The 23,504-nt window shown below is 47.7% G+C and overlaps 1 protein-coding gene across 5 annotated transcripts in view; it reads right to left on the reverse strand.

Annotated features, from left to right (window-relative positions):
• The window catches only part of FRMD5 (FERM domain containing 5), a 296,334-nt gene that overhangs the window by 6,645 nt on the left and 266,185 nt on the right, over positions 1 to 23,504 (reverse strand). For 4 of the 5 annotated variants that reach the window (XM_040620528.1, XM_040620526.1, XM_040620525.1 and 1 more), the window contains 8 exons: positions 22,703 to 22,826; positions 19,465 to 19,552; positions 10,546 to 10,634; positions 7,473 to 7,536; positions 6,578 to 6,669; positions 3,898 to 3,972; positions 3,268 to 3,336; positions 2,239 to 2,345 (listed from right to left, as the gene is read on the reverse strand). In XM_040620528.1, the coding sequence (XP_040476462.1) occupies positions 2,239 to 2,345; positions 3,268 to 3,336; positions 3,898 to 3,972; positions 6,578 to 6,669; positions 7,473 to 7,536; positions 10,546 to 10,634; positions 19,465 to 19,552; positions 22,703 to 22,826 (708 nt within the window). The remainder of the gene's footprint in view (positions 1 to 2,238; positions 2,346 to 3,267; positions 3,337 to 3,897; positions 3,973 to 6,577; positions 6,670 to 7,472; positions 7,537 to 10,545; positions 10,635 to 19,464; positions 19,553 to 22,702; positions 22,827 to 23,504) is intronic. The other variant, XM_008702144.2, reaches the window with a different exon arrangement.

Consider the following 23,504-nt stretch of genomic DNA (forward strand, 5'->3'; position numbering starts at 1 on the left):
CTGGGGCAGTTCTTAGCTGCTTCTACTTTTGCCCTCTTGAATCTAAGGGGTCCTGGGCTGAGGGCCATGACTGGGGATGAAGGCTGTTCTTGTCTGCAGGCAGCCTCAGGCATGGGGTCTGAGCAGCAGGTTGGCTTGCAGAGTAGTACATGGGAGCCTGCTGTGCTATAACCTGCCAGGCGTGAAGTTCTATGGGGGCTGAGATTGTGAGGGTGTGACCTGGCCCTAGGAGTCTCTTCTTTACCAGCTTCCTTGGCGGCCTTTCCCTGCTGCACCCTCCCCTGGTATTTTACAAGCAAAGAGGACTATTTCAGATACTGAGGAGCCTACTGCTGCTACAATGGGAGAAGACAGGTTCTGGGAGGATGCTGGAGGCACAGCCAGAGCTGCTTGGGAACTGAGGCAGCTCCACTGTTTGTCTTGGGAGAGCTCAAGGGACCAGTTCCCACTTCTCAGTAGTTCTGCTAACCCTGCGTGGCAGCCACTACAAACGAGTTGTATGGACAGCCTGTCTTCCCATTTCTGGGAACGTGGGTTTTACTGGACATTCTTCCATATGCTGGAGAACAAATGCATGAGGCTCTTCCCTAGACCTGGATTAGTGCCAGCTTCCTCCAGGGGGTGGCCTTTTCTCTGGGAGGACAGCTGTTCTTAAACTTTTTACAGGAGCTTTGGGGTGAACCTGGTGGCTTCTGACCTCAGGATGGATGGGAAGAAGGGCCACAGGGAGAGGAGAAAGTTCTATTTCTTCAAAAGAGAAAAAATTCATTCTGCTTTCCTGAGATGAACGCCCCAAAAGAAGAGGGACAGTGAGAGCTATGCTCAGTTCTCCTGCTCAACCTAAGACTGGAGGAAAAACCAGGAGCCTGTGTCTGATGACAGACCTCAGTGACTTCATACTTTGCATAGCGATTATACTTCGTAGTTCAGAAGACATCCTCCCACACCCACACCCCACTCCATGATGGGGGCAACAGGCTCAGAGAAGTTAAGCAACCTGTCCTAGAGAAAGTACATGGCAGAGCTCTGATTTGAATCTCATCTTTGACTTCCTAACCAGGCCTCTTTGCACTGTGGTTGCTGCCTGTCCAGTAAATGCTTTAATCTCTTTAAAGTACTTCTATGTACATCAGCTTCCTCACAACCCATGGGGTACGCAAGGAAGATATCCTTATTTTACCAATAAACAACTAAGATACTCAAATAATTAAGGCACTTCATATGGTTGCCTGGCCAGGGTTTTCAACGCATAGACTGTAGCTATATACCAGACTTAGATAATGCAAAGTCAGTGACACATAGAATCCTAACCACAAACCCATGATTCTCACAGGGGAGCAGCAGAGTGATGTCCTTCCTAACCTAAGTAGTTCTTTATTTTCATTAATCAGCATTCCCACAGAAAGGGCAGAGTCTTCCCTCCCCACCTTCCAGGACAGGTTTGAAGGAAACCTGCTGCTGTTTGCTGCTGCTTGAGATCTTCTGAGGTCTTACAAAAACAACTTTGGGAATGAAAGCATTCAACTTTATACCTGTATCTAGCCTGTGGGGCAGCTGAGTCAGTGACAATGAGGGAAATATTCCAGGAGTCTCCTAACAGTATTAAACACCCAGGGAGTGGAGAGGTATCAGGCACAGCTACTGCAGTATCTAGTTCAGTGAAGATTCACAGACTTTGTCTCTTCCCCCAAGACTCACCTTCTCCAAAAGGAGGGTAGGATAGAGAGAGGTGGGGCATGTTAGAATTCGAAAGATCATGTTAAAAAATTCAGATAGCAAGAGGACATATTTTTCCCACTGAAATAGAAGGTGGTAGCAGCTATTGGGATGCTTCAGAACTAAGAGTTTTCATTTCTTGGTTAACTGCCTCAGCTACCCCGATCATTTAAACTGTGGAGACTAGTCTGATCTGAAAAATAAGTGAAAAGCCTCTTGATGGAAAGCAATTTCAGAACTGCATGGAACCTGTTAGATGCAATAACACAGTCTCCCAAAGGTTTGCCCCAACACTGTCAGATTTAAACCCCCTCTTAGACTACATTTCAGCAGGACTGGGTGGGATTACCCTTCACCTGACACCCAGCTGGTGTTCCCAACCACTGCATGAAACCTTCTCTCTTCCATTGGAGAAATGTGCTCCTGTCTCTAGTGCAAATTCTTTTCAAGGTACCTGAGAGGAGCTGGTCCAAGTCAAAACTTAGAAGAACTTCCACTGTCATCTCCAGAGCTTATGCTCACCTTCCATGATGGAGATGTGAACAGCTCTTCTCCGGGTCCTGGGAACACTGCTCAGTCTTGGGCCATGGGTTATGGAGGGACAGCTGCGGCTGGGAACCATCCCTGCTCTGAGGTTAAAGAAAAAGAGAACTTTGTTAATTCATTGCACAGACAGATGTGGTCAGGACTCAGAGTTGAGAAGTAGCTGCTAGAATTGCCTGGCTGTGTTTTGTTTTCTTTTGTTTATTTATTTTTAAAAAGTCTTTAATACCTGCTTTTTGCCTTTAGTCCCTGGATCCCAGTCAGAGACACTGCTTCACACTTGTCTACCACCTCATATCCTAGACCCACCCAGACCTTGCTTTAGTGCAGCAGTGGTACCGCTGGTCTCTGCGCAGGTTTGTCAGGGAGTAGAGCTCCAGCATAAGCAGTAGTACAGAAAATGTGCCCGACCACTGATATGGCAGCCTCTCTGACTTCTGACAGAGACTGCTGGTGGCAGGGGGTACCATGTGAAGGTGGTAGTAATGCTCCTGTTCCCAGAGATCAGGCTGGTTGGTGAACCCTAGCTGTCTTGGCCAATCATATTCTTTCTGGATCTTACTAGGTTTAGGAGGTATACATGATGTACAGTTATACATTAAGCAAGGATCTCAAAACTATTTTAGACCTAGTGTGACAGAGCTGTGGGGGTTGTTCCTGGCTTTCTGTAGTGGAGTGATTCCAGAACTAAGGAAATCTTGGATTTTGGACAAGTCCTTCGTGGCCTATGACCACTTTCAGGATTTGGGAGGACAGTAGAGAAGTACCCAGGATGTGGTACTGGGTACTATGCCCTTCCTTGGGGTCCCTCAAGGCTCAGGGATACCAGGGTCAGACTGTTCCCCATGTCTTTAGCTCAGATGGATCTCTTCACCTTCCTGCCATGTTCTCCTTCCCCTTTTGTGAGCCACTGAGTCCAGAATCTTCATAGTACTGAAACTGCTGCCTTTTTGGAGCTTTTGGGATCTGAGCTGGAACTGGTTTGGGGGGAAGTCCATGGCAGCCTACCTGTGTATTTCTGGTGGCTCCCGTTTGATCTTCGCACTTGACTCCATTACTTCCTTTGCAACTCGGCCACTATAAATAGTATAATAAAACAAGCAGCAAGGGATGAGATGGTGTTCTAGCACTGGGCTCCTGTCTAAGGCTTCAGATACTTTAGAGGAACTGGGAGATGGCCTCTTTGGCATAGCCCTTCCCAATATTTAGGTCACTGAGAAAGCCTTGCTTGCTGGTTAAGTTCTAAGATGTCCTGACAGCTTATCTTAGAGAGCTATCTCGAGTCTTTGGGATTTTCCATTTTCATTTAGAAATGATTTCTCATTGTCCAGCATGTTCCAGAAATATTGCCAAAAAAAAAAAAAATCTTTAGACAGACATGAAAAGAATCACTGCTACAGTTCTTATTTCACTGCTGTTGTGAGGGCAGAAGGAGAACATATTTAAACCCTGCAGACAAACTGTGGCAGTGAAGAAAAGAAATAGGCAAAAGGACAGGAGACAGAACTGGATGGAACCTCAGGCCTTTTTGGAAGTTCCCAGTTTCTTTGTTCTCAAGGATAAGGACCACTGAGCCACTGTTCTCCAGAGAAGGGTCTGAAAATAGGTCCATAACAGTTACTTACTGTCACTATTTACCTGTATCGGAACCGGCTCCCTTTAAAGAATAAATTGCTGCTGGACACTGTGCGGACTTGGCTTGACTTCTCCAGCCTGCAGCAAGGCAAAGTCCAGTGTGACAGATGGCCTGCAGCTGCCTCACAGGCTAAGGCAGCGCGTGCCCAGCTCCTTCCAAAGGCTGCTTGAGGAAACTCTTCAGGAAAAGGCCCTTCACAGCGCGGCTTGTTTCTGACTCTCCTTTAGGACCTGAGAGCTTGCTCAGAACCTTAGTGCTGAGGACAGTCATGTCGAAACCCATTTTCATGTCAGGAGAGTGAAGGTTCCCCAAGAGTGCTTCATGGGGTTCACGAGGGGGACTGAGACTAAATGTTAGGGATGGTGGTCTCGTGGAATAATAGAATGCCACTCATCAAATTTCAGACCACTTGTTAGCAGTGTGACCTGGGGCAAATTTCTTCCCTTTCTTAACTTTGGTCTTCCAATCTATAAAATGATGGAGCTGGGACTACTTGACCTCAGGCGTCCCTTCCAGTCCTATGATTTGATGATACATGTCTGTGTCTGGGTAATTGTGGGTGGAGAAGAGAGTACGGGCTGCCCTTCCTATTACATCCCTCTCTTAGAGAGTCATGAAGTATGTTCTATTAAAGACTCTGAGAAGTCCTGAAATGAACAAACTAGCTTAACTTTAATATAAGTTCCGTCATTATTTGAACTTGGAATCATTCCCCTTCACCCAGTAAGCCTATTAACATCACTTTGAAGGCTGTAGACAGCTGATGTGGAGGCCATGGGCACTGTAAAATATCCTCTTAGGTGACTTCTCTGATCCCAAATGGCCCTCTCACACTTAGAAAAGGAAGCTGGGGAGAACCACCCAGAGTGAAGCCTCCCAAGACCTGACTCCGCTTACAACATGCTCTAAAGTGCCTGGAATGCTGATCTAGACAGGAACCGATCTGGGTCTGAAGCCTCTGTCGTGAGCAGGCAGTCAGTATTTAGGGAGCTGTCCCCAAAATCCATGAATAGCAGGTTCCTGGGAGATACCATCCCCACCTGTCTCAGGGTTCTGTGAGGCTCTCAGTCTCCTTGTCTTCTTGTCCAAGCATGTCCTTGAGTGTGACCTGGCTCCCTTCAAAGCACTAGGCCAATGGCAGGGCCAGGGATCTGCACGTGAAAGGTGCTCAGGGTGATGCCAAAGACTTGGCACAGTTGGGGATCTGACCCAGGCTAGAGGCTTTTAACACTTAATAAGGAATATTACGTAATCAGTGGAGAAGTGAAAAACAGCCTCAGTTTCCAGTGGGGTGCTGGCAGGACTAGTTGGGTGGGGGGATTTATTAATGGAAAGACTCAGAAACTGAGTTTGGTCACAGATGCAGAAGCACAGTTCTGTTCCCATGACACAAATAGAAGAACGAAGGTCTCCAGAAATGGTGTGGACATGTTTTCTTGGCTTTCCTTGGATAGCTAGGGACTGCACAGGAGGGAAATTTGACCATGCAAAAGTCTTTTCTGAGTGTCTTCTTCACGAGATGAAAGAAGCCCGCTCAGGTTATAATTCAGACTGCCCATTCAGCTCATCCCTGCTTCTCATATCAAATGCATAGAAATTATTAAGCAATTCAGAAAGCCCGCCCAAGAAACAGCCTCTGGGGCTGTGGCCCTAGAAGGGGGAGGACGAGCTCTTCAGGCAGCATCCCATAGCAGCCAACAGGCAGCAGAGCCTTTTCACTGGGTAGGAGATGGTACCCCTCCAGCTCAGAGCAGTTCTACTCTCTTCAGGATCCTTGAGGTTACTGGAGGGAGAACTATATGGCCTGTCAGAGGCGGAATATACCACAGACTGTCTTATGTTGTCTTGATTAAGATACAGCTTATTAAAGTATAAATCATTGCATTCTATTTTTAAAATGAGACCAAGGGTTTTAGTAAAACATACTTTATTTGGCATCACCCCAGTTTCTTAATGGGCTATTTCTTTGTTCCCTAATGCCTTTATAACCACTTTCTTAATCAAAACGGCACAGAAGCCTCATATACTTTACAAATCCTGTGGTAATCAAAATTCTTGCCCAAAATTCTTGGCCCAAAGCTGGCTTTTCGGTAACGGACAAGTCCTTGTCCCCCTTCTTGCTACTCCTCTCAGGCCCCTGGGCACTTGGTCTGATACTGACAATACCTCCGGCAGTGACACATCAGGAAGGGCTGGCATCAGCCCCAGCTCAGCACCAGGCCACCCACTGGGGAGCAAGGCCCAGAGTCTCTCCAAGACTTAGAGACCTTTCTGGCCTGCTCCTGCTCCTTCATGGAGCTGTCATATTCTGGACCTCCTATGGCTCTGAATGGCTCCACAGAGCCAGCTTGATTCAAGTCAGGTACCCAGGGGCTTTTTTAGGCCCAGGCCTTGCCCTGAAAAGACCCCTAATTGCTTTGCCACTGGGAGCTGTCCAAGGACATCACAAGGTAGACCCTTTGGACATCTCTGCTGGAAACACATTCTTAGACCTCAGCTCTGTTCCTCCAGGGAGTACAGACATCCAGAAAGGGGTCTGAGTTTTATAAGGAAGCCCAGCCTTGTCATCTTCTGTCTCCTTTCTCAGTGTTTCTCAAATTTTCCTGCCCATCATTTCTCTAAAACTAGCTTTTATGACTTTGACTCTGATAAAGATAGTCCCCATCACATGTGTCCACTCACTTGTAGAAGGCTTGGTTCTCGATTCCACATTTCCAGAGGTGCTTGCAGGCTTCTGGAGTTGGAGCAAAATATGTGAGAATAATTTTCTTTTCCTACAAAAAATCCCACATAGAAACAGCTGAGTGTGGATGGAGAAGCAAAGGGTGAAATAGGCCAGGACATTGACCCCTGGACTGAGGGCTCCCCAGGACTGCAAGAGGAGATTTCAGGTAGGGGAAGGGGCTGCCTGGTGGCTGGCTAGTTGGAAGAGAAGGCCTGCAGGACCCACTGGGGCAGAGCTCAGTTCAGTGAGTAAGTTCACACCTGGCAGGTCCAGTACAGTAAGCCTCAGCTGGCACAAACTGAAGCAAGACAGCCCTCACCAGAGAAAGTGCTACTGTCATCCAGAATTTTTTACTTCTTTTTAAAAGTTTATTATCTTGGGGCGCCTGGGTGGCTCAGTCGTTAAGCATCTGCCTTCCGCTCAGGGCCTGATCCCAGGGTCCTGGAATCGAGCCCCACATCGGGCTCCCTGCTCTACTGGGAGCCTGCTTCTTCCTCTCCCACTCCCCCTGCTTGTGTTCCCTCTCTCGCTGGCTGTCTCTTTCTCTGTCAAATAAATAAAATCTTAAAAAAAAAAAAGTTCATTATCTTCTTGGAATTTTCATATAGAAGCAAAAGAATCTTGCATTGTCTGCATTTCCTGGAGGTGTGGAACCTCTGGGTGCCACCAGCATCCCTGAGGAAAGTCCTGGGCTCCAGGGCCTAGCCATTTCTTCATCCCTCACTTCCAGGTATTGGCTTATCATTCAGGTGGCTTAGCTTTCTACCTGGATATACCACTTCGGTTCTGTCTTGGCCTTCAGGAACCACTCAGTGCCCCAACCCTCCTGAAGAGAAAGAAGCCAGCACTCACCTCTTTCTGACTTACGTATAAATAAAAAGTCTTTCCTTCAAATTTCAGCTTGGTCACCTCATTCCTACAAGCACAAAGAGAGCACCTGTCACCTTGTTGTGGGTTGCTTGTTCACAGCTAAGTCTTGTTAGATGCACAGCCCACCCTGACTGGAAGGGGCTCCAGGCACAGACACAGTTTTAGCCAAAATTAGAACTGAAACAAGACAGCAGCGCAGTGGCCTTAGAGAACAGTTGCTGAAACAGTTCAATCCACAGTTTTCTGGTCAATCACACTATAATAATAGGGTGATAGGAGGATTTCGGGCTCATCAACAGTGGCTGTAAAAGGGAAACATTTGCATGGGAAGTGAGTCTAGGTTGAGTGGTCCCGGGCCATTTCAGGGTTTGGTTCATAATACAGGTGCATTATCTGGATGGGACTGTCAAATGTAAGATGCCACAGGTAGCTGATGAGGCCAAAGTTTAAGATACAGCAAATAATGAAAAACAATGCAACCAGGTTCTGAGGGAGTTGAGTCTTTCAGGTGACTGTGCCACTGGATGGAAAATGCAGTTTAATGCAAACAAATGTCAAACGATTTCAGGGAGGGGGGCGGGGCAACATACCAAAGAGAGAGAACAGATTACATGGAACAGTCATGCAGCGTACTGACCAGGAAAGGGGCTTAGGGGTTTTTGTAGAAAAATCCTTGAAGCCACCAGCCCAGTGAATGGCTGCAGTAAAAGAGGCAAACAGGATACTGGGGTACGTCACCCGCGGGACAGACACAAATCAGAAGAAGTGACATGGTTACTGTACATGGCACAGCTTAGACCTCACCTTCACATACTGCTCTCAGCCTTGGTTACATTTACAAAATGGAAAAATGACTGGAGTCTTAGGTGGATGTCCCTGAGAGCCAGAGAACTAGGCCTCCGTGTCGGTCACTCCTCATTTCTCTTCCATTTGCCTGACACAGCTGTCCTTTGGATCCTGAAGGCCCTTCCATCTCACTGGGGGTGGAGTCCTTATTTTGGTACCCAGCTGGGACCCCCAAGGAGGTCTGACTATGCCTATCTGCCTGTACTTGGCTTTCTTCCTCTTTACAATTTCTAGGGAGATTTTCTCAATATCCTAGGAAGTAGCAGAAAGGCAGTGAGAACCATGTACCTAATTTACTACCGGACAAAATTGAGGGGACAGAGGAAGGTCACTTGTTTCCTAGAAATCATGGCTGGGTCAGGATGAGAGCTCACAATTTCTGACTACCAGTTCTGAGCTAACACAAGCACATGGTATTCCTTGTTTGAGTCCCTCCCAGTCAATCAGTCTCTCTCATACACTTTCAGAATACAATAAATAGTAGTTAATTAATATGTAAACAGATACACGCAAGATAGGAAAGTAAGGAGCATTCTGTTGGAAGTGAGGTTAGGTTTACATCTATTATTTTAAATTTGAGACACAGTGAAAAAGACTTTCTGAAGAAGTGGGATGTGAGAGAAGACAAAGAATGAAAAGTGCTGGGGAGAATCAGGTGAGCATCAAGGCTTCTGGATGGGGAAGGATACTTTGGACTGCAGGTCCCTGTAACAGGTGTGTCCTACTTGTTTCTAGCTACATGTACCCTCTCCCAGGGACCTCAGACAGCTACCCTGGTCAGAGTATGGGCCAGGATCTGGGCCGTCTAAGCAGTATCAGACAACCCAGTTATATCCGGAAAGCAAGTGCTCCTCACTGGGAGCAGTGGCCTGATCCCACTCATTGTCTTTTTCTGAAAAGTACTTTGTTGGACAGGAAACCCCAAACCCTCACCATTGTCATCCAAAGAGCACAATGAGTGGGCCAACTACAGAAGGTCTAGCAAAGAGGTGTTTTGGGGTACTGGTTACTCAGTGCAGCATCCTGCCTTGTGAAGTGGCTATTTTCCTGGCCACTTGGCTGGTCATGTCTGGGGGGCAGTTTCATTAGCACTCTGGTTGATGATCATATTGCCAGTCTGCACAGAGCAATAGGGTTGGAAAGGTGGTGTTTGTCCACAAGCTCAGTGGGGGAGCTGAAGAGGACACAAGAAGAGAGAGGCCCAGCCACACCCCCAGCAGAAAGCTCGCCAAGAAACAGCTTTGTCCTCAGATTTCCCATCAGCTCTTCTGGAGAAGGCAAAGGAAGCAAGACAGGAGCAAGCTTCCCCAGCTGAACTCTGTTGGGCAAGGTAAGCCATTTGTCCAAGCCCAGGGGAGGAGTTGGTCAGCTTAGACTTGGCAGACTAAGGCCAAAAAGGTACAGAAATCACAGGGGCTTAGTAGAATATACAACATGTTCTGATGAGGCTGAAAGATGTTTGCAGGCCAGAAAAAGGGGCTCCAGGAGAGCCAAATGTCCATCAGTAAGGCAGTCGGTGCTGCATCAGCTCCCAGAACCATCCAGAACAGACCCCAAACTGACAGGGGAGAGAGGAAGTAGTTCAGAGTAGCTTCAGCTGAGGCAGTGGCTCTTGCCTGCTAGAAATGGGAGTGGGAGGAGGGAGAGGGGAAAATAGGTGGGGATGTGACTCCTGGAGGCTGAAGACACCTGAGCCCTAAAGAGGGATAGGAGAGAGACTGAGCAGCACCTGTGCTTGTGTAGGCAGTGCCCACAGTGGGGGTTGGCCTGAGGAGGGGGTTTTGCCAAAGCTGCAGGATAACTTACATCTGCCCCAAGCGTGAGCCCCTCCTTCCTTAGGCCAGTGGGTAAGGGAGTAAGCAGCCACGCAGATGCTATGGTTCTCAGTGGGGACAGTCCCAAGGACTCCGTTCTCATAGCAGCTCTGCTTCCCTAACATTGGCTCCAGCGACGGGTCTCTCATCTTACCCAGAAATTAACCCAATACACTTTCTCTCTCTGGAGAGGCTGTTGGCTCTCAGGAACACCCCTTTGGAAGAATAGGATCCCTAGGAAGAGACCACTACCTTGATCAGTTATCATTATGGATGCAAGGCTTTGAGGGGGCTCAGAACCATAACTGCCCAATCACAGACAAAGGACATGGGAACCAGAGCCCTCCCCAGCTGGTGAGGTATAAAAAGCCTGTTTTGGAAATGAAGATACTCACCATTTAATGAAGTGGACCCTCTTGTTTCCTTGCAGAACCACGAACCCGAAAGGAGTGAAGGCCAGAAATGCAGCATTTCCTGACACATCCTGCAACACAGAAGGACCTCTCATCAGGGTGATGCAGGCATAGAGGTGAAAGGGTGAGAAATGTAGTTGTTCATCGGTGATACAGGGTTCATACGTGGCAGTAGGTCACAGGGGGAAGAGCATTTGGAAATAACAGGCAAGCTATTTGCCTTCCCTAAGCCTTGGTGCCCTTAACTATAAGTTGTAACCAATCTTAGAAGGCTGTTGTGAACATCCAAAGAATGGCAAACCCTCCCACATTGCTGGTGGGATTGTAGAATGGTGCAGTCACTTCAGAAAGCAGTTTGGAAGTTCTTCAAATTGTTAATCATAGAGTTATTATATGACCCAGCAGTTCATTCCACTCCTAGGTACCCAAGAAAACTGAAAACACAGAAACTTATACATGAAGGTTCATGTCAGGATTATTCATAACATTCAAAAGGCGGAAATAATCCAAATGTGCATCAACTGACAAATGAGTAAAGTGTGGTACATCATCTAGTGCGATATTACTCAGGAGTAAAAAGGCATGAAGTAGTGACATACGCTATAACATGGACGAACCTTGAAAACATTATGCTGAGTGAAAGAAGCCAGTTACAAAAGATCACGTGTTCTATGATTCCATGTATATGAAATGTCCAGAATAGGGAAATCCATAGAGACGAAAGATTACTGGTTGCCAGGGCTGTGGGGAAGGGGAGATGGGGAGTGACAGCTAATAGGTACGGAACTGTGTTAATAAAACTAAACTACTGAATTACATACTTTAAAAGGACGACTTTTATGATATGTGAATTATATGTCAAAAAAGCTGTTATCAGAGAGAAAGAGAGAGAATGAATGGCAGTTATTATGATGGCCCTGCACACTGCGCTTCTGCGCGAAGTTTAGCTGAAGAAAAGATAAGAAGCAACCAGCTAAATGGAATAGCCACCATCAGTCTTACGGTGCCTGAACCATCAAAGAGGCCTCCTGGCCCCTGGTCACTATCAGTTTGTCAATACCAGGCTTGAGGTTCTGCTAAGCAAATCTGGGAGGAGGTACAGCAGAAGCGGTAGGTCATGGTTCCCTCACATGGGACAATGAACTCCCTGAGAGCCAGGCTGGGGTGGGGCACAGAAAGCAGGCTGATGGACTGTGCTCTCTCCGAGGAGCTTCCTTTGTGACAGGGGCCTCAAATGAGAGACTGCTCCGTCAGGGTATGTGTTCGAGCGGCCAGAAGATTATACCAGGATTCTGGTCAAATGTAGATGCAGGACATCTGTCTGAGCCATAGCTCACATGGTGCGTGGGGTCAGGGTCAGGCACTTAGTGTGAGGCATCCAGGTGGGGGCTGTGGCTGTCAGGCTCTCCCAGTCTCTCCCACTTTCAGGGTTTGCCTCCCTGGCACACATCTTCAGCTTGATTAAGTCTAAGAGTAAGAACAGTGGGGCCTCTGCAGGGCCTCGTGAGCCTTGCCTCAAGGAAAAAATGCAGTTTTGTCTTCAAGGGCCAGAGGGGCCAGGGGAGAGTACAAATGTGAACAAAAACGAGAGGGGGAAGGCATCTTACAGTGCTCTGAGAGAGAGGAAAGGCCTAGAAAGAAGAATAGGTGGGAGGATGGAAAGGAAGGGTCAGGTCAGCAGAGGATTGTGGGTGGTTAGAAATAATGGGTAAAGAGTAGGGAAGGGAAGCAGTGGGCTGGGCAGGGAAGGGCCCCCGTGGGCAACAGCAGGACAGAAGGGTTACAGGTGTGAGCATCTGCGCCTAGCGAATAAACTGTATGTTTTGCAAACATTTCCAATTAATGCATTGTTTTTATTGTCCTTTCCTGAGGGTCTTTTGTGGTCCTGACACTTGGCTGCAAGCACCGTGTCCTTCAACCCAGGGGCAACAGCAAAAAGCTGTTTAAAAATAACCTGAATGGAGATACTGTGAAGCCACGGGGCTGATTTTCCTCCTGCCTGTCATCAGTGCTTAGTGGTGGTTATTAATACCTGAGTGCCAACACTGCACAAAAGCCTGGTCCCTGGTGGGGGCACCAGTGCTAACCCAGCAGCTTGGCCTCTGTGGGGGAGAATGCCTGGCAGACATGGGTGAGGGAGGGCAGCCTGCCTCAGATGGAGGGCACCGGGAGGCCTTCCGCTCACTGTGCAGGCAGGACCCAAGGAAGTCCAGAAACTGCAGGTTCAGAAAGACAGCAACTTGAGGGTGGAAACCTTACCTTACCTGTACTCACAGAACAGGCCTGCAGGAAATATTTATCAGATGAATGTGTAAGACAATGAGGTGAGCCAGAGGGACCAGGGGGGAGTACAAACGTAAACAGAAACAAGAGGGGAAGGCACAGGTGCAGCGAAGGTGGGGAAGGCATTTTACAGTGCTCTGAGAGAGAGGAAAGGCCTAGAAAGAAGATAGGTGGAAGGATGGAAAGGAAGGGTCAGGTCGGCAGAGGATTGTGGGTGGCTAGAAATAATGGGTAAAGAGTAGGGAAGGGAAGCAGTGGGCTGGGCAGGGAAGGGCCTCCCTCTGCTTCTTGCACCCTTGACCCCATGGGCAACAGCAGGACAGAAGAGCGCCTGCACCATGACCATAGTGTCATGGGCCCCGTGTCAGACCACTCAGGCCCACGTTCTGGCTCTGCCACTCACTGCCTGTGTGACCTCAGCTAGGCCCCATCCTTTCTCCATGTTTCAGATTCCTCATTGTGAAATTAGGGTTGATAATATTATCTACCTCTTAGGTTGTGCTTAGTAGACACCCAGGACATGCTAGTGGTTGTGTTGTTAGTATGAGTTTGTTGAGCTTAATACAAAAATCTTTTTTAAAAATGTAGTATTTCACTATTTTTCCTGATGTTGACGGATTTGTTTTGCTAGTTAGGAAATGAGGATGTGGGAAGTTGGGGTAGAAAGGGAGAAGTCATTCACTGTTAGAGGCCCATGGAGAAGGGGGATTTGGGGTCAAAGTGAAGTGGGCAAAAGGGGACGGAGAGAGGCTGTGACAGAGATCTGTGAGAGTCATTCCAGTGACAGGCCTCTCTGCCAGAGCACAGGGAAGAGCAGGTCCTCCCACAAGCTGGGCAGCACTGGCTGGGCTCTCCATTGGCACTGTCATCTACACCGTCCAGACACCTCAGGGCTGGCCTCTGGGTGACGGCAGGTGTTGCTGGGAATAAACCCCAATTAGACACCATCATTCCAATAAGTAATAATAGCACCCTCAGCAATCCCAATCCAGTCTCTCACATGAGGAGGTCAATTCTCCAAACTGCTTCCAATGCAACAGTTGTGGATGAAGGCTCCTGCAAAGCCTGGCACCTGGGTGTCCACAGGGGCAAGGGCAGCTGGAATGTTTGCTACTTGTCTCTGGCACTTGAGGAGCAGGACTTGGAATGACAGCGAGAAGCCTCACATCTGCACCAGCACGAAAACAAACAGGCAGCCACACTGACACCTTCTCTGGAACCTTCCCAGTTTCTTCCATCTAATGTGTCATTCTCGTGTGAGCCTGCCCTTGGGATTTGTGTGCAAAAGGACGAGTTGTATGACAAAAAGAGTAAGAAATGAGGACAAGAGGGAAGTGACACAGAAGGTGGTAACCTGTTCCTCAGATCTTCCATCTTATCAGGCTGGAGGCTGTCTTTTCTCTCTGTCCCCTTCCCGTCCTGACAAGATCAGTACCCACAGGACTGAGCATTAATGGATCTGAGAGGTGGAATAAAAACTCAAGTCTTGATGGCCACACAGCATATATTGCTAGCCCCACTCTGCATCAGATAGTGGTCTGAAGTATTTAGTTCACATCTACAGCTGTGAGGTATAAGATTTATTTTCAATTTTTCATCCTTGTAGAAAGAGCTTCATTCCTGTTTTAGGACCCTAGCCCGGCTTATTTGCTCTGTGACTTACTTCACTTCTCTGAACCTCAATTTACTCATTTGTCAAACAAAGACCATAATACATACTTCAGGAAATACAACTCTATCTGATTTTAGGGTGATGGCCTAAATGACTTACTGCCAAGACATGGCCAATCGTGTTTTTTTCTTGGAGGGGGCTGAATTTGCACAGAGTCCTTCATATGTTCGTGTAGAAATCACCGTCAAACTTGACTGCTTCAGTTTGACATCATCAAAGGTTCACCTTAAGATGATCACTCTGCCCAGAAAAGGATTTTTGGAAATCACAGCACTGACTGGTTCTGGGAAGTAGGGACATCTGGCCACCTTTGCCCAATCCCCATGGGTTCCACCTCTGGATACAATGAAGTACGCGTCTGTCTGCTGCCACCCCAGAGGACATCCTGTGTATGCCAGAGACAGAACCAGGGTATTCTTTCGAGATCATCCAATCCCCTCTCTGGATCATTACTTAAACTAATTCAATATGGGTAGATGAAACCTCTGTTTTCAAAAACCTTAGGGAAGAGGTGCCTGGGTGGCTCAGTCGGTTAAACGTCTGACTCTTGATTTCGGCTCAGGTCAAATCTCAGGGTCATGGGATTGAGCCCTGCGTCAGGCTCTATGCTCAGTGGGGAGTCTGCTTGGGATTCTCTCCCCCTCTACCTCTGGCCCTCCCTATGCTCACGTGCATGCTCTCTTTCTAAAATAAATAAGTCTTTAAAAGAAAAAAAAAACCTTAGGGAAGATTTCACATGCTCTTCCACATACTTACGCCCATCCCTGAAAGCTCATAGCTAGGAACCTTTACATTAAGTCAATCGTGAAAATCACCCAGTTTCAATATATTGAAACATGGTCACAGGAAAGTAGAGTGGAAATTAGGAGGCAACCCTATAAGAGCCTTGATGTCACCCCATTAAAGATCAGAAATGGAAGCCTTGGCAGATACTTGCCATCTAAGTGGCTTTAGGCAAGTTCTTCATCTCAGCAGTAAACCTACCACTCTCCCCACAGTGCAGCCAGGAGGGGCCCACTGGGGGATGAGGGCGAGTCATTGCTGATCCTTTTTTTTATTATTATTTTTTTAAATTGCTGATCCTTGTTCTGTTCCTCTGAGGTCAGGGGCAACTTATCAAGATGGGGAAGGGGATTTATTTAGAGAGGAGCGTAGTGGCTGATATGAAAAGTGAGAGGAATGACAATTTTATTTGTATGGTTGCTCTAACCTAGATCTTCCGAAATCAGTTTTCTCCTGTACAGAAAAGACAAAGCCACTTGGTGAATTTACATTAAATTTTTCTGATGATTTCAGTTGTGCCCTAAGTTTTCTCTGTCAGAATTGGTAGTGAGTCCTTTGTTCCTAAATAAATGCCATCTCCCCAGAAGAAAGACTATGAATGGTAACTGAAAAAGCACAGCATTGAGACTCAGGCACGTCCAGGTGTGAGTCCCTTACCAGTAACTCTGGACATGTTAGTTGGTCTCTCAGAGGCTCAGTGTTTCTGTTTTTGTTTTTAAGATTTTATTTATTTGAGAAAAAGAGAGCTTGAGAGAGAGATCACAAGCAGGGGGTGGTGGGTAGAGGGAGAAGCAGACTCCCCGCTGAGCAGGAGAGGAAACCTGGGATCATGACCTGAGCCGAAGGCAGATGCTTAACTGACTGAGCTACCCAGGCTCCCAGGCTCAGTGTTGTTATCTCAAAATGAGGACAAGAACATCTTGGTAAAGATTAAACGAGATAGTATGTATAAATGTCTCGCATGTCCAGGCTCTCAGTAAACCGCACCTCCATGACTCATCATAAGGCTAGGTACAGAACGGGTGTCTGTAATGAATCTGACCACGCCATAAACCTCAACAGGGCAAGAAGCCACAGTCTGGGCCTACAGGAGATCCAAGGCAAACAACCAGTCCCAAGGCCCCCTGGAAGGAACAAGGTGGTAGCTCCTGAGGTTAGAGAGGTGTCAGAGTTGGGGAATAGATGCAACACTGGGCTGCCAGTGGTTTGCTCCATTCTCTTCCAGCAGCTGTAGGCTTGGTCTGCTGGGGGCTCCTGTCAGGAGATGGGGGCTGAGAGGCGATGCAGAGAGCTCAGGACAGCTTGTGCAAGCTCAGAGCTGGGTATTATTGTAAGCCAGCTGGCTGCTGGAGCCCTCTGGCTCTCCCACCCAGAGTTGGTAGGATCTCTTCCTTGTCCCAGGGCCAGACAAGGACACTCTGGGCAGAAAGAAACCATCGGTGTGGACAAGAAGAACAGCAGCTACTTAATCAGTCCAGGAGAACAGAGCCCAGCTGAAGTGTTGTTCTGCTCTCATTTAATTATCAAAACGATTCCTCTTCTTCTGTCCTCCCTAGGGCTGCATGCCCCAGATTCCCTGGGCCCAGTAATTGCCTCTCTGTTAATAGAAATCATCGGTATTTATTACACCGAGTGCTCCAGCTTATTTCAGCTCTCCTTGTAGCAACATTAAGGCGAGTGCTTGGTAGCATATCACCAAAGTAACCCTGCTTAATGACAAGAGTAAAGGCTCCTGAACTGTCCTTGCTCAGGAGGGCTAAGAAACTATGATCCAGAGCCCAATGAGATGAGCTGAGGAGCCATGTGTGGGGTGTGCAGCAGGGCCCGGACTCTGGGGGAGCAAGAAGTACAGGGCCTGGGAACAAAGGACTGGAAGCCCATGCAGATGACTGCTCCCACCTTTTCTCTAGAGGGAGTCTCCTGGGGGCTTCTGTTCCTTATAGATACATGACAATGGGGAGTGACTTGAGTTCAAATTCTTGGTCTACTACTCAGGGCCTTGTAAACTGTGGACTCCCAGAGCTTTCATCTTCTTACCTATTAAATAGGAAAGAGTAAAATCCACCTCCCAGGGCTGGCATGAGTATTAAATGAGAAAATAATGCAAAAGGATTCCAGTGGGCCTGCCATGGAAGGCGTGCCACAAATGTGTCTTCCCTCCTTTCTTCTAGGAGTTGATGCTGTGAATTGGGCCTCACACAATGTCTGGTGTGAATAGGGGTTCCCTCCTGCAGCCTCTTCAGCCTCTGAGTCTAATAATGGATAAACTCATCAAAGATGGGTCTGACCAGGAGCGTCACAGCCTAGGGTACATGTGGACTTGGGCTGGACACTGGGCTGACTGCCACTGTAGCTTCCAGATCCACATAGGCAACAGTGGGGAATCCTCACCCACCTCCACTCGTGCTCAGGTTCACTGTCTACCATCTGTCCACTCTGTGCTGTCAGATGACAGCCTTGCCCAGGGACCCAACTCTGAAAAGGCGGGTGCTCTGGGTGGCCTCAAGGGGACTGGGCAGGCTTGGAGGTGACCTGGCCTTATGATGAAGGTTGCTATCTCTAGGCAGTTACATCTTTTAAGGTTCTGAAGTGACTCAGCAGTTCGTGGAGCCCAGTCACTGAGTACCTTCTGTGTACTTTCACACAGGTGAGGAAAGCAAGACTCAGAGAAGCCTACAAAGGCCTCAGAAAGGCAGAGATCAGTGCTGGAGCCAAGGCCAGCTGACTCTGAAGCTCTCTTCAGTCCTATGCAGTCTCCCTGTGGATAGTATCTGAGGAATTCATGGAGGTTAAACTTTATCTGTCATGCAAGGATTCGCTAATTCATTTGTAAATACCCATGCATCAATTTTTTTTTTTTTTGGTACTAACAGGCATGAATGTGTTTTCTGACCGTGCTGGTCCCCAAGAACACAGGGGTTATCTGGCATTAGGTTGTGCTGGTGGATAGGGAACTGTATGGGGTGGGAAAGGTGACCAGGGTTTCTGAGTGCCAGAATGTTCTCAAAGTTCATATTTGAAGTTTCAGCATCAAATCCTATGCAAGAACAAATCACCATCACCTCGCCAAGAGGCCAAGGGAAATACAACTCTGCACCTACATTACTGGGTTCCTTGCTTTCTATTCTTTTCTTTTCTTCTTTCTTTCTTTTTTTTTAAGATTTATTTATTTATTCAAGGAGGGGGCAGAGGGAGAGGGAGAGAATCTCAACAGACTCCTTGCTGAGCGTGGAGCCTGACATGGGGTTCAATCCCATGACCCTGCGATCACGACCAGAGCCAAAATCAAGAGTTGGTTACTTAACTGACTGTGCCACCCTGATGCCCCTTTATTCTCTTCTTTTAATTTTTGTTGGAAACTTATGGTGTCCCCTCATTAGGAAGAAAAATCTCAAAGTCCTCTTCTTCCCATAGGATACTGGCTCCCTCAGATCAGTTTGAGAATCAGCTTTAGTGGTTTCCAGTAGTGGAAAGAGAGAGCCAAAAGCTGGAGAAACTGAGGCAGAGACCAGGAGTGTCAAAGCAACTGAGATGTGGAGGGACACAGCCACAGAGAGATGGGAAGAAGCCTTGTGTCTCCACTGCTCTCCATAGTGACTGTGGCTGCTTGAGCTCTTCTCCAAACTGCCAGACACATGTGAGCAATTACAGAGGTTTCCTCTGGGCAGAGCCTCCCTGGCTGGTTTCCGTCTCACCCTCGCAGGCGCATAATGGAATTAAATGCGACTCCACTGCAGTTCCGCGCAGTGACTTACGCTGCTGTAGTCAATAAAACCCGCTCTTGGAAAGAAACTAGATTACAGGTCAGGGAAGGGTGGGCAGTCCGCTGAGCGGCCTCTGATCATTCCCCGTGGGGGGCCTTCCACATTCCTCTCTTCGTTTCCACGAAATTACCCACTGCTGCCAAAGTGGGGCCCCAGCTTCGGATTTGTTATTTAGATTGACTTTGCCTCGGACCCTCTGACATTGATGTGGCACCACAAAATTATGTAGCGTGGAAGCCAGAGGAGTTTTCAAAAGGAGTGACATTTTCTCTGGCCTCTCACTAAAAGAGCCAGTCAACCAGATACTGAAGGTGGATGGCGCAGGCGTGTTCCTTCCCTGCCTTTCGCCCTCTGGAGGAGGCAAGGTCAGTGCAGTCTCCGACCATATGGGGGGCTTACCTTACACGGGTGAGGGTCCACTCCATATGTCTCCAGTGTCTGTGCTTTTCTTAAAAAGTTCAGTTCTGATGTTGCTGGTGTTTGACCACTGGAATGAAGAAAATGAGATGATTTCAGGGTTTCCTGTTCTCATAGACTCCCTTGAGATAAACTCTCCATTAAGAAGCTTTCATGGAGTGGCTCAGTCAGTTAAGTGTCTGACTCCTGATTTCAGCTCAAGTTCTCATGGATTGTGAGATCGAGCCCTGTGTTGGGCTCCGCGCTCAGTGGGGAGTCTGCTTGAAAGATTCTCACCTTCTGCCACTACCCCACTCACTCACTCTTTTTCGCTAATTTATATATATTATGTATTAATTATATATTAATATATCATATATATATGATATATATATATCATCATGTATATGAGATATATATATATATATATTTATATATATATAAATAGATATTTTAGCATTCAGGGTAAGTCTACACTCCAGTTTTTCCACAGAGTGTGCTCCCTGCCCTGTTCAGGACCAACTTCAGAGATTCCTGTCTAGGGTCAAAAACTCAGATGTCTTCAGACTGAGGCTGACTACATAATGAATGACATGGGCTGAGTGTAGACAGGAGGGAGTGGTGGGGACTGTGGCAGACTGGGGAGTGCTACCTCATCGAATGAGGGCAGCTGTTCCTCAGCTCCAAGACTGTAGTCATGTGGGAATGCAGGGCCCAGCACTGCTAGATGTTAAAAGCACTGCTTGTAAATGGGAAGTCAGAGATACTGATTTTTATGTGGTATTTTACAATTTCAAATACTGTGGGGGCAAACAAAACACACTTGTACACTGGCTGCAGGCCATGGGTTTCTTGTCTGTGATCTGATCTAGACTGAAATACAAAGAAGGGGCCTATATATCTTGCTGGTACTGCCAGCGCTTTTCCTTTACCAGAAGGGAACATGGGAATGGAGGGTGAAGAGACAGCAGGAGACAGTGCTGAGCTCCCCAGACTCCACAATAGCTCTGTTTATCCATAGGGTGATGACTATGGAAAGGAAACAAGCAGAAAAAGGAAGAAAGCAGCCCTAGTGCCAAGCCATCTGAGGAGGGGACCTTTAGCATCATTCCCTTTGCAGCTGTTATCACGTGCTTTCCTGAGCTCCACACAGAACCAGTGGCAGCGTCACCTCAGGCGCCCTCAGGGTCCAGAGCCTTGGTGAAGCAGACACACTCCTACAGATGTCGGGTTGGTTTCTCTGCGAGGAGGGGTGGGCAGTTTGTCAAGTCAGCAACAACTCTGATGGCTGGTGGGAAGGACTGAAAGTTGCTGATTTCTAAGTTCATTATTTGTCTCGAGTAATACGGTAGTGCAGGAAGACGAGGCAGAGCAGGAAGGAGCAGGCCAGATTCCCCCTAGTGTCCCTCGGGAGAGACACCAGTCAGCACTTTTCTGTGCCAGCCTCCATGCTGCTTGCTGTAAAATCTACCATGAAATAAAGTGCACTGTCTGGGCCCTCCAGGAACTCACGTTAGAGCTGGAGGAAGGAAACAGACATATTTTTACATAATGAAGATGAGGCCAACATGTGCAAGTAGGCATTTTGTTGACTGCAGATTTCTACATCCACCAGCACACCTGAGGCCGGAGAAGGTGTGTGGGAAATGTTGGTGTGGCAGGCAAAAGGCTGGGCACCAGAGGCAGCTAAGCACCACGGCCCCTTCCAGGGAGCGTCCTCATTCCCTGTCTGGAAGCTGGAGGGTCTTGTGGGCTCCATTTATTCCAGGAGTTGGCCCAAGCCTCCAAGGCCCTCAAAGTGGGCATCATTTCCTGGGGGGTCCCCTGTCTCCTGCTAGGTTTCTGGATGGCTGTCTCCGCTGCTCTGAAACCCTCCTGGCAGTGCCTCTGGCTGTCCCAGCACATCCTTGATCTCTGCTTTGAATGAACCATGAACCCTCAAAGGTCCATGTTTATTCTGACCTTTACCACAAGGGGCCACTATTTCCCTAACAGTGATGGGAGGAGCCAGCCTGCTCAAAAAAGGCCACACCAGCATAGGGAGAGGGATGGGGAAGCGCCAGGGTTTCACCTCTGAGAGCTGTCTCCATTCCCGGGGAGGGTGGGAGCCAGTGCAATATTAAGTTGAAGCTTAATATTAACATCAGAAATATCTCCCTCCCGCCCTTGGGCATTATCCTTCCCCAGGAAGATAGATAAGCAAACATTTAAAAAGATTTTAAAAAGTTGTGCCGTACTAATATGATGGCATGTTTTATTTTACAGCATTGCATTGTATGTAGCCTTTTCCCCATGGTTTATCAGTTTGGGGTCTAGGTGCTCCAGCATGCCACACAAAGTAGAGTGCATACACACTACTGGTTTTTCTTTTTTTAAAAATTTTTTGTTTTTTGTTTTTTTGAAGACGTATTTATTTTAGAGAGAGAGCACATGTGGGGGGGGAGGGGCAGAGGGAGAGAGGAAGAGAAGCAGACTCCCTGCTGAGGGTGGAGGCGGACACAGGGCTTGATATCATGACCTGAGCTGAAATCAAGAGTGGAACACTTAACTGACTGAGCCGCCCAGGCTCTACTGTTTTGTTTTGTTTTAATCAGTCTTCTAGAAAATCCTATATAATATGGGTGAGAGGATACATTAATGCTATTTTATGGAATTTTGCATATTCTGGGCAAAGAGAATCTGAGGAGGACAAGCCTCCTGCTTTCAGCTACTTCTCCCCTCCTTCCCTCTGTGTAGGGCTGTGGGTTGGGTGAGGCAGTACTGAAGACACAGCCCCTAAACCAAGTGCTCTCAGGGCACCCCCAGCATTTATGAACCAGGCCAGCCCTGTGCAGTCCCATCCACTGACCCAGAAGCCATCTGTCACACTGCCACAGACTGAAGGTAGAGGCTTACCCATTTTTCACATGCCTCCTATTTTCTCTTCTGTTGTTTCTTTTATGTTTTTCTTTTCCTTTTCCCTAGTCCACGCTTCTTTCCTCTCTCTTTTCATTTATCTTAGTGAAGCAGATACACTTCAGAGGCCAGTCCCTCTCTGTTCTCCTTACAATATAATGTCCCTGCTGCCCTCAAGCTTCAGCCTACACCAGGGCTTGGGGTTGTGCTGTCAGTGGAATGGTGAAAATGGCACATCCCAGAGTCAGGAGGACTGGGTCTGTAGGAGCAGAGGGCGCAGCTCAGGGCTTGTGTGGTCAGGCTTTGGAGGACCGAGTGTCCTGAGCCTGAACCAAGGGTCACGTACCTGAGTTCTGTCTTGTGAATCTCAGCAATTTTCCTTTCCAGCTTCTCTGAATGTTTTGGGAAAAACTGGAACTTGGAGCTGTAGCCTTCAGGGTGTTTCCCTGGGTCATAATCCCCAATCTCCGCTTGCAAAAGGAAAGCAGAGTAAAACAGTTGTGGAGATAGGTAAATCATCACTGTAAAGCAACAAGAAATTAACACACAGAGCAAAAGCCAAAGCATATACCAAATTTATAAAGAACAATGGATATTGAGCATGGCTGTGGGTCAGGCAGAGGGCATGCCCCTCAGAAGCATGCCTACCTTTGTTTTCCCAGGTGTGTGCTCTGGGTTGATATCAAGCCTAAGCAGAGACACTACAGCCAAGCCTGTGTTCTGTGGTCACCACAAGTAAATATGCAATAAAAGAGCAGAAGCCTGCATCGCGGTCTTTATCCATTCAGCCTTGAGAAAAGGGACGGGATCAATGCTCTTTGTGGCAGCACAGGAAACAGCTTGATCAGGATGATACAGTCTCTTGAGCCTGAGCCAGATCAGAAGTCTAAGTCTCAGTTTGGAGGATTTTAGCAGGGACACACTGATGAATGAGCCATGACCCAAACTCAGAAGTCAACTCTTAGTCCAACAAATCAAATCAAATCAAATCAAATCAAATCAAATCAAGTGAATACATTTGAGTAAATACTCATTCAGGGCTAACCAGGTGTCAGGCCCCTTGGAGAGAACCTCAGAGTGGGAAGACTGGCTAAAACTGGCCATTGAGTTGAGGAGCACCCGGTTTCCTAGTTTTCTGCACAGGGTGG

This window comes from Ursus maritimus, unplaced genomic scaffold (genome assembly GCF_017311325.1).
Source record: "Ursus maritimus isolate PB19 unplaced genomic scaffold, ASM1731132v1 scaffold_35, whole genome shotgun sequence".
Classification (NCBI taxonomy): domain Eukaryota; kingdom Metazoa; phylum Chordata; class Mammalia; order Carnivora; family Ursidae; genus Ursus; species Ursus maritimus.